The 17,239-nt window shown below is 42.7% G+C and overlaps 1 protein-coding gene across 4 annotated transcripts; it reads right to left on the bottom strand.

Annotated features, from left to right (window-relative positions):
- Window positions 1-2,868: 2,868 nt before the first annotated feature.
- LOC142775869 (uncharacterized) lies at window positions 2,869-16,793 on the bottom strand. 4 transcript variants are annotated; one of them, XM_075878212.1, is made up of 5 exons: window positions 16,677-16,791; window positions 16,298-16,369; window positions 15,847-15,957; window positions 6,830-7,003; window positions 2,869-3,164 (listed from the first exon to the last, which is right to left on the bottom strand). In XM_075878212.1, the coding sequence occupies exons 3-5, from the start codon at window positions 15,930-15,932 to the stop codon at window positions 3,113-3,115; spliced, it is 312 nt and encodes a 103-aa protein (XP_075734327.1). In that variant the 5' UTR covers window positions 15,933-15,957; window positions 16,298-16,369; window positions 16,677-16,791; the 3' UTR covers window positions 2,869-3,112. The 4 variants fall into 4 exon arrangements, with proteins under 4 accessions (XP_075734327.1, XP_075734328.1, XP_075734329.1 ...); XM_075878213.1 differs by having other exon boundaries at window positions 16,298-16,377; window positions 16,677-16,716; XM_075878214.1 differs by lacking the exon at window positions 16,298-16,369 and having other exon boundaries at window positions 16,677-16,793.
- Window positions 16,794-17,239: the final 446 nt, after the last annotated feature.

The raw sequence follows: 17,239 nt of genomic DNA, 5'->3' as shown, positions 1-17,239 counted from the left end.
TCGGGGACTTCACGATTGATTATTGTTTTCCTCGCTGCCTCTCTCAAATTCTGCTTAGACTTGGGACCCAATGCCTTTATCAGCATAATTGGGATGCCATCAGGGCCTGTTGATGTACTTCCAGGAACCGTTTTTTTAGCCCTTTCCCACTCTCTTTGTGAAAATGGAGCCACTGCACCACTTGATCTATGCTTGTCTATTAAGGTGCATAAAGCACATCCTTGTTGAAATTTTTCTGTCAGCCTTGTTCTTATATTCAATAGCTTCGTCCCCTTCTAGGCTAACACCTTGACCTACAGTTATAAACTCCTGCTTTAGGCTTGTCTCATTTCTGAGGGAGTTTAGATGGTTCCTAAATCTTGCAGCTGCCTTTCTATCTTTTCACACTGTTTAGCATGTCTGTCTTCCCTAGAGGCTTCCCGACGTTTTGCTATGGCTCTCTTAACCTCCTCATCCCGACAACTCTTGGGTTTGTGTGTCCTTTACTGGGGCAACTTGTCACGTGCCTTAGCAAGTTCTAGCTCAAACTAATTAGATTCGTGTACGTCCACACTGTTTTATTATCGTTAGGAATTACTTTTTCAACTTGTTCAGTAGCTATTTCTGTTTGCCTTTTCGAATAAAGATTGCCTTGTTGTTGCTTATCTTGTCTCCTTCCCACTTTCAATGCTCTTCCAAAACTTAGCTTGATACATTTGTGATCACTAACCAGACTTGTGGAGCCACATTCATCTATGTGCATTCCCCTGAGCCTATCATACATCCTATGTGACATCAGTGCACAATCTATCGTCAACTGCAGCCTTCCTACCTCCCATGTTGTTTGCCCTTCACGCTTCTCAGTACTGTTGCAAATCATGATCATTTTTAATGTTGGGTCAGTATAGTCTTCTATATCTTGTATGTGCACATTCATATGGCCTAGTATAACTATCTCGCACTCTCCTCCCAATTCCTCAATGTCAATCGTGTTACACCCTACCATTGCCTGGTTTTCCTCTCTGGCCTTTGCTCCTGTCCACAAGTACATTTAAACCAAAAGTGTCATCTGTCCAGCTACTTTCCCTTTGAAACATAAATGTTCCGTGCATTTCTGCTTGACTTTATGCCAACACATACCTTTATGTACAAATGCCCCAATTCCACCTGCCTTTTTGCTGCCTTCTGTTCTATTGCAATATTCCCATACGTAGTCGGGATGGCAAGGTTGTTTGCTACATGTCCGGAAGATGTGTCTCCACAACCCCATATACCATCAGCTCCTCCTGCCTTAACTACTGTTCTATCTCTTCCCACTTCAACCTATTCCTGCCACCCATATAGCCTAGGTCCCATTTAGCTCGGCCTTTATGCTCAAGTCGTCCATTTCTTTTTCCACGGATCCCACGTGGCTTGAATATTGGTGTCTCTGTAGAATTGTCTTGGGCTCCACTGTTGGCCTCAGGGCTCTGGGGAAGAACATATAATGACTAAGATGTTCTGTGTAATTTGTTTTTGTACTGTTCCAAATATGTTTTCGAAGGCAGTTGTGTAATAATGGTGCAAAAAATTAGAAACGACCCCTGCATGACAGGATTGAACACACATACATGGCAGTGGCATGACATGTTGCTATTTTGCGACATGATCGTAAAACCTCCGAGCAAGTGCTCTTACTCGAGCATGCGGCCAACTCAACTTTCCGAGACATCAGAAATATGCCTCCTCCATTTCCGCCATTTTCACTGTTCTTATTCGCCCGATGAGGACAAGTGAAAACGGGAAAAACCTTCATGTTCTAATGACTGTCCAACATGAAGAAAAAGGAATAACCGTCGTGCTTAAATGGCAGCACAAGATCCTAGCGCTGGTGGCGGCACACAGCGGCACGTGTCCCAAGTATACCTATGCATTCTTTTCAAGCATCCTCCTTTCTGCTGCAGGGGCATGCTGAAATCATCGAGGTGCTTGTCGTTATTCGTGTGAGATTCGGATTGCTTGCAATCGCATTAGTTGCTTCGCCCTAGCAGCGAAACTGCTTTTTTTTTTTTTTTCGGAAATGCCACCTATAGTTGTCTTTCGACCTCTCTCTGAAACCAGAAGAGCTTGATCAAAGCTAGTGAATGTATCGACATAATGCAGCTCTAATTTCGCACCAGCTACACAGGTACTTTACACACGTGCACTTGCTGTACATCGACACGCCACCAAAATTAAAAGTGACTCTAGAAAAAATGTACAAAGACCACCTAGAATGCTGCAGCTCGGCCGTTCAAGCTCGACACACCGGAACCCTTTGTCAATATCCGATTTTGAGTGATATAGCCAAGAAAATAAATACTGCACCAATCGCAGAACCATGCTCGCTATACCAGATTTCATTGCTGACAACAGTTGGGAATTCTCATCGCAAAGGCCATGCCTTCCCTTGCAAAAAAAAAACCGGCATGTACAATGGGTTTTGACCATGCTTATTATAGCACTTACGCTGTGGTTCTTGTAAACAGACATGACTCAAGTTCTTTTTTTTTTCTCGCAATGTATGGGTTGACTTGCATTTGAAGAATAAAATTGGAATAGAGCACAATACAACACATTCGTGCTTGACTTGTAGACCATCTTCCTGGTCCTTTCAGTTTCCCTTTAGCAAGCCGCAATCTCAACACAGCCAAGTATGTGCAGTGCTCATAATTCAAACAAGACATTTTAGTCACTGCTGGTATGCTCAGCAGCTCAAGATAACCACGTCATGTTGCACTGAGTTCGGTCTAGGGTTCGTACAGGTTTTCAAACCGAAAAATCAAGGATATTCCAAGACTTTCCAGGACCTGTTGCAACTTCTTTAAGGACTCAAAGCAGCATGCTATGTGGGAATTTATCACTCTCAAATTTTCGAATTAACAAATTTTATTGCACTTATTAAAAATATATTATTATCACAATTAAAACAAAAAAATCTAGTCGAGACTTCTTCCACCTCCTCCCCCCTCAATCTCCATGCATTACGAGCAGCCACCGCAGGTAGCCGTCGGCCTGGGGCATGTTGTTTGGCATGAAGAAAAATGGTGTAAGAGCCAGGCCGTCCGTGGAAGGTCGGAGATGGGCCATCAGGTCTCACACAACCGCCCGGCAGTCAGGCGTAGCCAGCTCGAAAGCAGTGATGGGGATCCCGTGAGTGTCTTCGCCTGGAAACAGGGGGAAAAAAAAGAAAAAAAAAACAGAATGACAAAAAGGGTTATAAAGTGAAACGGTGATTATAGACACACAAATTTTCTATGAAAACTTTAGCGTCATTGATTTCACCACCATAGGTTTACGAGCAAGCGAAAAAATAAAAATTATCAGATTTCCCAGCGTGGTCTTGGAGTGGTGATGTGAGATATCAGGCTTTTTTTTTCTTTTTGCATTGGTCAAGAAAATTTCCGAAATTTCCTTCGTTCTCTGGGCCCCTGACAAAAAAACGTACTTCATTTAGCAGGCACTATCAAAATTTAATGACACAGCGACTAGTGTAGGGACTTGAAATATTGAAGAGGTTCAAATTGGGCTAGTTGGTATGAATGCATATTAATAATAAGAAAAAAAAAAAACGACGTTCAAGCACAGGTTCAAGCACTGATTTTTCAATCTGCTGTCGGAGCTTGTCTTGGTGGTTCTTACTTCAGTATATTTTTTTTTTCTGCGCTGTTCATTATCACGACCTCAAGTTGACAACACCTGTATTTTGCAATCGTCAAGCATCTTCTCACGGCATGCACGGTGTCTTTAGTAATTTACAACTAGAGAAAAACATTTGTTTTTCCCTTCAGTGTCCTTATAAGGTCAAGAAGTGGGCAACAATGTGAAGAAACCAAGCGGCAACATCACCAGCTCAAGGTTCATGCTTGTTTACATGAAAAAACTCGAGGGTTTTCGAGGACTTTCAAGGCTATGTGTACCAATTTTTAAGGACCACACTGTCTGTTAAAAACCCAATCACACACTTTCAGGGGAGGACAAAGGCTTCAAGTAACCCTAATTCGTGAAAAAAGCGCAACATCAATGGAGCAGACGTCAAAAACGTGGCTCCAGTGACACTTTATTTTCAGACAACTTTCAATCATAGTTTCTTAAACTGCATAGGTCATCCCGTTCAGTCTGACACAAATTGCAAACATTTATTCAGATAGGAAAAACTAAGGAACAGTTATTATGCAACATCTCGTTGCTTTTTCTGAATTTTGATATCAATATAACTATCTCCCGCTGCTTGGTCTTGGCACTCATCCTAAGGATGTTTGACTTGATGATGCCCATCAGGTCGCCGATTCTCCACACTTTTTCTGCATACGAGTCTGCTGTAGCTGATAATTACTTAACAAAGGCTTCAAGCTTTTTTTTCTTTTTAACACGAAAATGCCAGGGTCTCCGCTGGCGTACTTCAGTCACGGAAGTGGCGTTGAAAATATATACTAAGAGATTGCAAAAAAAAACAAAAAAAAACAGAAGGCAAGCATCTGTCACGCGGAATACAACCAGTAACCTAGGTTTTCAGCGCGCGGCGCTAACCAGTACACCACTGAGCGTGCCTTGCCTAGAATGCTAACCGCATACACCGTTCGGTTGGCCTCACCGGTTCAAATCTTTAGCGCATTTTCTTCATCAGTGGCGAGACGGCACAATGGGCTCTCGTTGGGCTCGCTATGAAGGTCGTCAGCTCCACGAAACCCTGCCTACAAGGAGAGAGAGTGGTCTCTCCTGCGCGAGCGTTCGTCGGACTTGTCATTAGGGAAAGGACAAAGATCACATTGCATGCTGCTAAGGCCGCTTTTACGAAAGGAGCACGCTGCTGACACGAGATCCAGGAATATTATATTGCGACGGTTGTTCGCGCTTGTCCTGCGTATACTTGTGCTCCTTTACCGCGTCTTTCTTTCTGCTTCATCGTGTGTTTTTCTTTCTGTTTGAACAGCGCGCTCCAAGTTTCGAGCGTGGCAGTTGTTAGTCTGCGCTCGATCTGCATATGCTAATTTGGTGCGTTATTTCTGCTTGAGGTATGCGCTGCAAGTTTCGAGCTGCTTGCCATTCCTAACATAACTTTGCAATTTATTGCTGTTGCTGAAGCAATGCACAATAAATGCCTAACTACCTCTGTAAAGACACCTTTGACTTTCGTGTTATACTGATTCCTATGTAGGGCTATCAGCCACATTATTTTATAGATATTCCGACCTCTTCCTGGATGCAACATTTCTTTCTCTCTTTTTCATCCTCCTGCTCCTATTTTTTCCGAGTTTCCGGAAATGCACGAAGTTGGTTCCATGCAGAATATATTTATTTTTAAATTTTTATGTGATGGCCACCTGCTAAATTTACGGCATTACAAGTAATGGGCCACGAAGTATGCGACAATGTCTTTAAAAATTCAGAACTCTAACTTGAAGATTCGGAACTGCTAACTTTAAGGGAGCAACTCTTTGTCATATCAGCTGGGTTTCCATGGAAGTTCAAAGAGGAGGAGAGGACGACGAAGTAGCATGTAGGCCTTTCGCTTCTAAAGTGTTCTTGGTGACACTTTGGTTGCACCTAATCATCTACAGAAATATAATTCAGCCTCTGCATTGCCTCATTCTTGATAAGACAGCTATGGATACCACTCCACCAGCGCTTCATCAAACTATCAAAAAGAAACACTTTCATGTTGCTATATATCATAAGCAAGTACTTGTGCATCCTTTGTAATTTTTTTCCCTCGCAATTTCAAATCAATTTATTCGAAAAAGATTTGAGAAATATTCAAATTAGGAATCCTTTTGAATTTTTCCCTGCAATTTCACATTAAAATATCCGAAAAAGATTTTAGAAATATACAAGAAATATGTTTTAAACATTCCATTCCATTTGCAGTCACACTTCAACATTCAAATTTGCTTTGCACCCAAAATTTGGTATTCACATAGCTCTAGTGTAATGTTGCCATTGCGATACAGATGTGAAGGGAATGAAAAGACAACTTGCCGCTGGCGGGAATCAAACCTGCAACGTAAGGATTATGCGCTTGATGCTCTTACCAAATGAGCTACGATGATGGCGGTGCCCTCATCCAATTTTTGCGGTATTTTATGTGCACGGAAGGAGTGTTAGTACCACTCGCAGCATAGACAGCTAGCGTCATGCGGGACACGATCCAGTAAGCCCTCGCATACAACTACCTGAAGTTTGCCGCAACAAGATTCTCGCTACAAATGAGTGGAAAGGATTTTGACAGCCCATGTCTTTGGTTAACACAATGTTAGTAAATACTGGCAGAAATCGAAACCAACACCAAGAAAGTACACGAGATGTTAATACATTCAAACCTCATTATAACAAAGTTTCATCTTACATGAAAATAGGTTTGCTATATCAAAAAATCCGTTATAAAGGTCTATTCCTAACACTATATCTATTGCAACTTTTTCTCGCTTACTTCGTTATACCTGATTTTTTATTATATCTGGGTTCGTTATATCGAGACTTGAGTGTAGTACTTTGTTAAGCTCTTTCAGCGAACTGAGAAAGTGGAAACATGCACAAGAGACGCAGAAGAGCCCCGCAGCCTGATTGCTCACTCGTGCTGTGTGGCTCTTCTCTGTCGCGTGTTCCTGCCCTCCCAGTTCGCTAAACGAGTACGAACTACGAACTAGGCCACCTTTCTATACTGTTTTAAGTGTACCGTAGAAATTCTGACAGAGACGTAAACAAAGTAAAGGTGGTATTTTGTCATAAAAGGAGCAACGAACTCATATTGAAGATATTTTGTTGCGGGCCAAACTAGACAACGCCGGGCCACTCTATAGTGCTGTGATAAATCGCCTCCTCGTGAAGGTACCTGACTGCTTTACGGTACACCTCACTGAAGGAAAATATCGCATCGGCATCCACAAGCGGAGTCTGCTCGCTGAAGAATGTCCGATAGGCATCCAGGAACTTGTCGTGACCTTCTCTGCCATCTGGTGGGACCCACAAGAGTTGGAGCTTCAGGTGATGGTAGCTGGTAGGCATGCTGCATAGAATCAAAGATTTTTTAAAACAACGTCGGGACCGTCTTATGGTCAGTTTCGACAAGTTGAAGTTATTTAAAGTGCACCAAATGGGCTGAACATGAGTATCTGTATTCGAATCGCAATTCCACTGCAATCAGGTGTAGGAAAAGCAGTGTCATGCTTCGAAGCAGACTACTATCACCCCTGAGCTAACATTTCCTTCACTAATAGTTTCGAGTCATTGAAAATCGTGCCCAACGCACAAGGTAGCAAGAAGCTAGCACTGAGTAAAATTGTCTGGCTTTGTTTACGTTAAACAAGAGCATCAACCTTGACACACGAGCCTAGACATGAACCTAAAAAGTTCCTCTTTAACATTACCCAATATTATGTATCTTAATGGAGATGACATTATTACAATAAATGCTGGACTTCACAATTCAATAAGTATGGGTGAATGGGCCTTGAAAGTTGCTACTTAACGTTACCAAAATCTTACGCAGCTGACTACTGATGACATTACTGTAATACATCAGAGATTGAACAATTCAATCAGTGGGCATGAACCTTGAAAGTTGTTACTTAATAACGTTGCCTACATCTACTAATCTGATTGGTGACAATGTTATTAGTATATGTCCTGGATTGAACCCGTGACCAAGCTTGGCATCGCTATACTTTAGCTGCTTCCAAGCTACCGTGAAATCAGGTTCCATTTCAGCACAATCTAGCCAATACAAGACGACATGGAAAACAAATATTTTGCAGATTCCACGACAACTCGGGAAGGCCAGCATAAAAACTGACTAAGAATGAAAAGTTCCGAATTCGCGAAATGTCCAAAGCTCTACAAAAACCGATTGCAACTCTGTTTATTTTTTTATATGCACAATGCTCCTACTTGCTCTATTTGTGGGACGACGATTAGGCTGTCGGCGAAGCTCGAATTGCTTCTCAACTGACCTGATGGCAAAAAAGAAAGCTTTAGCTTTGCACACGAAATGCAGTCAAGATTAGATTAATCTTCGCATGCTTTACACAGCCTAGAAATATAACAAGGTGAAACTGTAAAGCCGTGAAACATTACTACTGACAAAACCTAAAGCGAATTTACAACCACAAACAAGTCCCAGAACATGCACGGCGCTTCAGTATTTACCGATTTCACCATACCGCCCTATCTGTACAACCTAATGCAACTCGAATGTACTATTGTATATTTACTTCAAAAGGCAACAAAAATTCATTTCATGCCTTCCATATGCCTTCATATCGTTACTGGAATGTAATTTATATTACCACTGAATACCGCATAAATGTAAAAGTAATCATTTTGGTGTCTGATGTGCTGCGATTCAAGTGTGGCACACAAGCCCCGAAAATGCTACCTTCCATCACCTGCCTTAACAAAATAAGTGACCACAAAGTAATTCATGCCACTTTTGCTCTAACCCAGGCTGTGCATCAGTCACATAAGAAAATCATTTGTAGAAAACAGATTGAAGATGGAGCTCGGAGGCGAGGAAGAAGAAGTAGCCAGGGGCACGCTCTACATATATTTTTTTTTTATTTCCTGTTCTGTCAACAATAAACCGAAGACATATCGGTTCTGCGGTCTCTCTGGTCCTTCTGAAACAGGGTGCCGTGACCAGAAGGATCTGAAGACAGACGCACAGACTTCAACCCCATTCGCAACAACGGGTTGAAGAACGAAGCAGCAGCGTCTGGCTCAAGGACGAACCGTCGAGAGAAGGACCACGACTGTTGGAGACGCACATAAAAAGGCAAGAGCTCTTTCAACACGTTTTAAGCATGAATAAAGAGGTCCTATCGAAGAAGTGGAAGACACTTCGAGCAAATGTGACGACGCTTACGAGCGAAATCGATAAGAAGATAGAAGAAGACGCCGATCGAGCGCAACTTATGACGCTTCTGAACCAGATGAAGAGCGTGTCACAGATGTTAAGACAAGTTAACGAACAGATTGAACCGTTCATTGAAGAAGACGACGCGGAGGCGGAATTTGAAAGAGTTTTGCATTATGAGATGAAGATCGTCGCTGCAGCGACAAAAATAGAGGAGCGATTACGCGAGTTAGAACAAGCGACGCAACTGAGTACGAGAATAGTCACAGAACAGGCGAGTTCAGTGCAAGGTACTAACCAAATCTCGGAGACGCAAGAGCTTGTTAAGTTGCCACGTCTTGAGATGATCAAGTTTGATGGGAAAAAAACAGCATGGCCAAGGTTTTGGCATCAGTTCGAGACATCGGTACATAACAGAGCGAACATGCCGAAGAATCAAAAATTTAATTACCTTCTAGCGTCTCTGAGCGGGGAGGCTGCGTCCCTCATCGAAGGTTTGCAGTTTTCTGATCAGAATTACGAGCATGCAGTTGCTCTTTTGAAAGAAACGTTTGGACGAGAAGATAATTTAAAAGAGACCTACATAAGAGAGCTTGCAAATTTGGAAGCAGTGAAGAGTCCTAAAGATGTAGATGGGTTGAAGAAACTCTTCCAAAAGTTGCAAGTGAACACACGAGCATTGCAGTCATTAGGAGTGGAAATGGATAGTTACGCCAAAGTGATAGCTCCTGTTGTAAAATCTGCGCTACCGGTGGATATGAGGATTAAGATGAAGATGAAGAAGTTAAAGAAAGGTGACAACAGGCCAGCAACTACGGAATCGGACTCAGCGTCAAGAGACAGCACGAGCAGTTTGAAAGAAATTATGGAGTTTTTAAACATATATATACGCAGCAGAGAAGAAACTCGAGAGGAAAATTACGACGTGACCCAGTCACCGCACAGTATGAGGTGGACTAGAACATCTACGCTTCAAAGCATATCGATTAAGAAATGCACATTCTGTGAGATGACTGGACACTACACGGAAGATTGCAGAAGAAGCATTAGTATGCAATAGAAGAAAGAAGCCTTACAACGGGAACGAAGGTGCTTCAGATGCACCAGACCTCACCACACGGCGAAGATATGCCGCGCTAACGTACGCTGCAAAACGTGCAAGGGAATGCACGCGACATCCATGTGTCGACCACGTACGCCTGCAGGAAAGTCAGCACAGCAGCAAAGCGGTGATGTTGAGCACGTGCGTAAAAGTGCGCAACCTGACCGGTTAGACACCAGCAAGTCCTGCAACATGCACGCACTGCAGTCTGATGAACACAAGTGCATACTACTGCAGACAGCCTTTTCGTGGACGGAGGGAGAAGACAGCGGGTGCTACGCACGGATTCTGCTGGACAACGGGAGCCAGAGGACATTCATCCTGAAAAAATTGGCAAGAAAACTAGCGTGCAAGGTAAAAAGATCCGAAAGGATTACTGTAGGATCATTTGGAGGAGGAGAGATGGAACTAGACATGAAAGTCTTCGAGGTCAGCGTAAGGAAGGATCCCACATCGGAGCCAGTCACGATTGAGGCACTGGAGATAGAAGTTATATCCTGTGACGTCCTACCATTGCCACCGTTGACAATACACGAAAGAGCAAGATCGATGGGAATTCGTTTGGCCGATGACAACGAGAAGAAGGACAAAAAACGAAAAAATATGGAAACTTCTATATTAATTGGAGCAGATTATTACTGGACTGTAGTCACTGGTCGCATTTGCGAGATTCATCCAAAAGTAATGGCAATAGAAACAATATTGGGATGGACGGTCCAAGGTCCTGTAGGACTTCATTGTGCGCCGATGAAATCATTGACGGTTATGGTATTCAAGGTCAGTGCCAAGTCGGACACGACTGTGGATGAACTGCAGCGATTCTGGGACTTGGAAAACATGGGCATCAAGAAGGAACCAGCAACAAAGATGAGTGATGAACATGTGCTACTACGTCCGACAAACAATGGAGTTCAAGGCAGGAAGATACCAAGTGCGGCTACCATGGAAGGAAAACGTGACATTGGACGACAACAACACCACTGCAGAGAAGAGGCTTTTCCAGGTGACCAAAAAATTATGCAAGGATAAAGATGAACTCCTAGCCTAGGACAAAGCTATTCGAGAGTACTTTGAGCAAGAAATAGCAGAAAACGTCGAAGAAGATGCTGGATCCAATATACAGAACAAATTTGTATACTACATGCCGCATCAAGCAGTAATTAAGAAGGAACGAACAACGACAAAATACGGATCGTTTTTGACGCATCGTCAAGCCAGAATCCAGGTGAATCCCTAAATGACAACTTGGAAAAGGGGCCAAACCTAAACCCCGACATCACAAGCTTGCTGATGAACTTTTGACATCACAAGATCGCTATGTCAGCCGACGTGGAAAAAGCATTCTTGCAGATCAAGATACATGAAAATGACCGAGACGCACTGCGATTCATGTGGTGGGAAAGAATACCCAGCGAAGATATGCCAACCCCGAAGATAAAAACATGGAGGATGACGAGGGTTACTTTCGGAACTACACCAAGTAGCTTCCTTCTAGCGGCCACGATTCATCGACATTTAGATAAATTCGAAGAAAAATATCCTGCAGTTGTGGCGCAACTCCGGAAAAGAATCTACGTCGATGACGTTTTACTAGGAGCCGACGAATACTCGACATCGACAAAGATGTACAAAGAAGCACGAGATATTTTTCGCTATGCGGGAATGAATTTAAGAAAATGGATTTCAAATGACGCCGAGCTAAGAAAACTCTTTGATGAAGAAGGAGAGGATCTGGTTCGAGGGATAAGAAAAGAGGGACAAATCAAGATTTTGGGACTGAAATGGAATTTCGTAAACGACGTGTTGAGCTTTCCCGACACTACATGGCGAAATGACAAGGACATGAGACAACTCTTAAAAAGACAGGTTTTGCAGGACACGGCAAAGCTATATGACCCTTTAGGTTTTTTGACACTATTTTCAGTCAGAGCAAAAATATTGCTGCAAAACATTTGGATGGATAAACTGAAATGGGATGACCTGTTACCAAGCCAGCATAGATAAGCTTGGAAGGACTGGTCGGAGGAGCTTCAGCACTTAGATGACTTCACCGTTAACAGATGCTATGACAACAAACAAGCTGAAGTGAAAGCATCGACTCTCCACGTGTTCTCCGATGCGAGTCCAATGGCATATGGAGCAGACGCATACATTGTAACAGAATACTCCGATGGAAGAAATGAGGCCAATTTAATCATTGCAAAAAGTAGAGTCGCTCCAACCAAAAAGATCACACTAGCAAGATTGGAGTTGTTGGCGGCCACAATATCAGTCAGATTGGCGAGTCATATAACCGAGAATTTCATCAGGAAACTGAGGAGTGTGAAATTCTGGACTGATTCTCAAATTGTGTTATGCTGGATAAAGTCAAACAAGACGAAAGATCTGTTTGTCCGCAACCGCGCAGCAGAAATTAAGAGCAAGTCCAATGAGAGTCAATGGGGTTATGTTAAAAGTGATAAAAATCCTGCGGATTTGATGACAAGGGGGATGAAGATGAAACGTTTGCTGGACAGTGAATTATGGTGGAAAGGCCCCACGTGGATCAAGAATGAAAAACAAAGACCTGATTATGACATAACGCAAGAATTGGACAGTGATAACAACAAAGACGAAGAAAAGACCGTGGCAAGCTTAACTACCACCACGAGTGAAGAAAAAATAATTGATGTGAGCAGGTTTGGATCATACAAGAAAGCGTTACGAATTACCGCGTGGGTGATGCGTTATATAGGAAACCGACGAAAAGAAAGGAAAACAGGTTCGCTGACAGGAGAAGAATTGGACAAGGCAGAGTTTGTGCCGATAAAGCAGGAGCAGAAAACGCTACAAAATGCAGTGACACGAATATATGACAACATGAATCTATACGGCACGAACATCTTCGAAGATGATCAAGGTGTCCTGAGAGTAAAAGGGAGGCTTTAGTGGAGTGATTTGAGCTTTGATGAGAAGCATCCTATTATTTTACCAAGAGAAAGTCACTTTTCAGAACTCCTAGTTCTGAACGTGCATCAAGTAACAATGCACGGTGGCGTTGCGGCAACATTGACACATCTAAGAACGAAGTTTTGGATTCTGTGTGCCCGACAGATGGTGAAATATGTGATAAAGAAATGCATCACATGTAGGAGATTCAATTCTAGACCAATGGCACAAGAAATTCCACCACTACCAGCTGACAGGATAACACAGACGAGGCCATTCGACACAGTTGGTATAGACTTTGCTGGACCGCTAAATGCTCGAGAGGAGAAAGGCGAAAAAGTTACAAAGTTTTACACTGTGATATTTACTGTGCAGTTACAAAAGCCATGCAACTGGAGTTGGTCAAGAGGATGTCATCAGAAGCGTTTATACAAGCATTCCGAAGATTCGTAGCTAGAAGAGGATTGTGTACAACTATTTACAGTGATAATGCAAGAGCATTCAAGAAATCTGAGAAAGAGATTAAGAAGATATTAAAGATGGAAGATGAAAGGGTTCAACAGTATACCAGTAACCTGAAAATAAAATGGAAGTTTATTGTAGAGTTAACTCCATGGTGGGGAGGATTTTATGAAAGACTGATCAGAAGCTTTAAGACATCCATGGCAAAAACTATAGGTGCTCGACTTTTGGATGAAGAAGAACTACGGACTGTGGTTGTTGAAGCAGAAGGAGTACTTAACAACCGGCCTCTTACTTATGTGTATGACGATCCTAACGAGCCACAACCCATCACACCGGCCGACGTTATAGGACGCAGGCAAGCCATGAACAAGCCGGGAGAAAACAGACTCGAAGAATACAGTTTGCTGAATTACTGGAATGCAAGAAAACAGGCAATGATAACATGGTGGACCAGATGGAAAAAGGAGTACCTGAGGGAGCTTAAGTGTGCCAGCAGAAAAACAGAGCGTCACACAAATGTACAAGAAGGAGATGTACTTCTGCTTGGAGAAGCGCGAAAAAGAACTTAACGGAAACTCTGCAAGGTCGAAAAGATTTTCCCAGGCAAGGATGGACTAGTAAGAACATGCTTGCTTCGTACACCTGAAGGAAAATTAGTCAAGAGGCCAATTCAACTGTTGTATTCGCTCGAAGGTTGCTTCGGTTGAATCTGGCCGGCGGGAAGATGTAGAAAACAGATTGAAGATGGAGTTCGGAGGTGAGGAAGAAGTAGCAAGGGGCACGCTCTACATATATTTTTTTTTATTTCCTGTTCTGTCAACAATAAACCGAAGACGTATCGGTTCTGCGGTCTCTCTGGTCCTTCTGAAACATCATTCGTCTCTACGATAAAGGAAATTAGTTAGCGATCAACAATGAATTTGAACAATTGTACGAGGAATACGAAGCAACATTTCAAGAGAGCGACATTCATGAAAGCTGGTCTCTAAACTGTCATTATTTGCTGGTTTCGATAAAATCACATCAAGTTTCTGAAGAACACCAAATTCATTTCTGTGGCATATCTAATGCTGTTGTTTACCCAGTCACTGTCATCTGGAAACCTACCAAAAGAGTGGAAAAAGGCTAAGGTTGTTCAAGTCTAATCAGGCAACAAGAGTTCACCCCTAAACTACCGCCCCATTTCCATCATATCAGTGCCTTGTACGGTCAAGGAGCATGTCACATATGCTCTTATAATTTGCTTCCTTGATTTTAAACATTTTTTTCGCCATTCTCAGCATGGGCTCCACAAGGGACTGTCTTGCAAAACGCAATCAGCTGCATTTCTCTACGACTTCCACCTAAATCTAGATGCTAACATTCAAATTGATTCAATTTTTCTTAATTTTACAAACTCATTCCACAAAGTTGCTAATCAACGCTTACTACTAAAACTCTCCCAACTAAATCTACAACCCGCAGTTATAACATGGATAGAGCAGTTCCCCACTAACCGCCTGCAGTCTGTGTGCATCAATAACAACTCTGAGCCTTTTTCAGTACGATCCGGCGTCCCTCAAGGTTCTGTATTAGGCCCCCTACTCTTTCTAATATATATTATTGCCCTACCATTGCAGCTTACTAGCAAAATCCACATGTTTGCAGATTATTGCATTATTTATCTTTTATTTGTTAGCATTACTAACCACCCTACTCTTCGACAAGACTTGTACAACATTAAGGACTAGTTTCAATGCTGGTTAATGGTTTTGAATACTGGTAAATGTAAAACAGTGTCATTTTCTCGCAGTTCTAACTCGTTGAAATTTAAATATGTAATAGCAAATCAGCACCTAGAGGCCATATGCCAATGTAAATACTTGGGTGTGATATCAAATAATTTTAACTGGTGCGTGCATGTGACCAACGTTATTGCACCATCTAACAAAAAAAAAATTGGATTTTTACGACCTAAATTACAAAACACTTGGCAGCATGTCAAATTATTAGCTTAAAAAACACTAATACGGCCCAAATGCATCAGCCACTTGGAACCCTTGCCAAATTTTCCTCACAAATGCCCTTAAGGCCTTTGAGAATCGTGCCATTAGTTTCATTCATTTCGCCTCTTCACACAATTTCAGACTAACATCTTTCAAAGCGGAATCAGGCTTACTAACAATTTATCATCGACGCCTCATTTCTAGTTTATCATTATTTCATAAGTTCTACCACAGGGTGCTACAACAACCACCGTATATTTCGTCACCATCACACACATCCTATCACATTGGTCACCCCTTAAATGTTGCCTGTCCTCATGCTCGCACAGACACCTTCGCCTCTTCATCTTTTCCTCGAGCAGGGAAGGACTAGAACGACCTTGCACAAGACATTGCCAACTCGAGCCCTCGTCGCAAGACGATGCATGCGGCGCTACATGCTGAGCAACTCGTCGCGTGATGAAATGAATGAGACGAGTAAAAAAAAAAAAAAAGAGCAAGACAGCGTGTTGACTCACTGCAATGCTACGCCCATCAGGCGTGAAGCTGTTCTCCAAGGATCCCACTTGCTTTTCCTTGTAACGATTCGCCACGAACTCGTCATGGGCTTTCTCCTCTTCCGTCAACGACTGCAAAGTTGGAGGTCTGTTAGAGCTCATAGAAGTAGAACCGACATCACTGAACGGTGCAGCACCATTCAAGGCATTAACATCAGACAACTTCTAAAGACGTACGGAAAGTAGGAAGACCTACAGCAACGCGTAACGAGCGTGGAACCTCAGCGTCCACGTTACGAAACTGCTCGCGACAGAAAACAACGCGGCGAGGCTCGCGCCAAGAGCAACGTCACGGACAATGCCGTTCTGTTTGACGCGCAATGAACAAACCCTTCGTGTGAACAATGCCATCGGCAAGACATATAGAAAACGCGAAATGCGCAGGTATACAAAGAGAAAAGTGCCGGCATACCTTCCACATCTCTCCAGCCTCTGCTCGGACTGCTTCTAGTGTGCCAGCGAAGTTGCGTTCTCTACGCTCGTTCTGTAGTTCTCGCAATAAAAAGCAGAACGGTCGCATTTTCTTAGGAGCCATAGTGTGATAATAGGTGCACGTGCACCACGAGCTACTGCAGAACGACAGCGCGTGGGTGAAGTAAAGAAGAAAAAATTTGACAGGTAGCGTACCGGTCAAGTAGGCGATCCAGTACGCTCGCTGTCAAATTTCTTCTTCTTTACTTCATAACTTGCGCGACTTTTCGTAACACTCTATAGCAACTGAAGCTATAATGAAGAAAAAAAATCTAACCATTATAACTGTACAATAAAAACTAAGAATTTAAAAAAGTCACCGGAAAATCTGGGCCCTCTTGGCAGCGCAGAGCCGCGCGCAGCTCTTAAACGACGACACTGTGCATGGATGAATGAAAAGATGGATGTGGGTTGCCCTTATCATGGATGGATAAGCATGGTTGCACTCTTTAAATTAGATTAGCCGATAGCTTGCGTTTTCTAGCATTATTACTTAGTTAACCAACAACTAAATTTATCTTTTTATTTTTATTTTCAAATAGAGAAGTGTAAGACTGGTACTTTGCAGTGAAGGATTTAATTTTCAGTTGTGCCTTGATTTTAGCCACCAATCAGATAACCTCCTTCTACGTATTTCTACCCGTCTAAAGTCTATTTTGCTCCGGCTGTCCCTAGTAACGTTGGGCTGTCCTTGAACCCCAGTGCTTTGCAAAACTCTGCGCGCCCTTTCCAGAACATTATCAGGTGTTCGACAGTTTCCTTCCCCTTTCCACACGCACTGCATACCGTGTCTACCTCTTCGTCTTTTGGCCCGATAAGTCCTGGTCCTGGCCTCAAACTGTAGAGAACTACCCCGACTATTATCGTAGATACTTTCCTTGAC

The sequence above is a fragment of the Rhipicephalus microplus genome, chromosome X (genome assembly GCF_043290135.1).
Source record: "Rhipicephalus microplus isolate Deutch F79 chromosome X, USDA_Rmic, whole genome shotgun sequence".
NCBI lineage: Eukaryota > Metazoa > Arthropoda > Arachnida > Ixodida > Ixodidae > Rhipicephalus > Rhipicephalus microplus.
This window is presented reverse-complemented; position numbering and strand designations above follow the sequence as displayed.

Coding starts and splice junctions, on each gene's coding strand:
- LOC142775869 (XM_075878211.1), bottom strand. CDS start 16,420: ATGGCTCCTAAGAAAATGCGACCGTTCTGCTTTTTATTGCGAGAACTA. Junction 15,958..16,297: donor AGGCTGGAGAGATGTGGAAG/GTATGCCGGCAC, acceptor CCAACTTTGCAG/TCGTTGACGGAAGAGGAGAA. Junction 7,004..15,846: donor CTGATGGGCGTAGCATTGCA/GTGAGTCAACAC, acceptor GATTCTATGCAG/CATGCCTACCAGCTACCATC.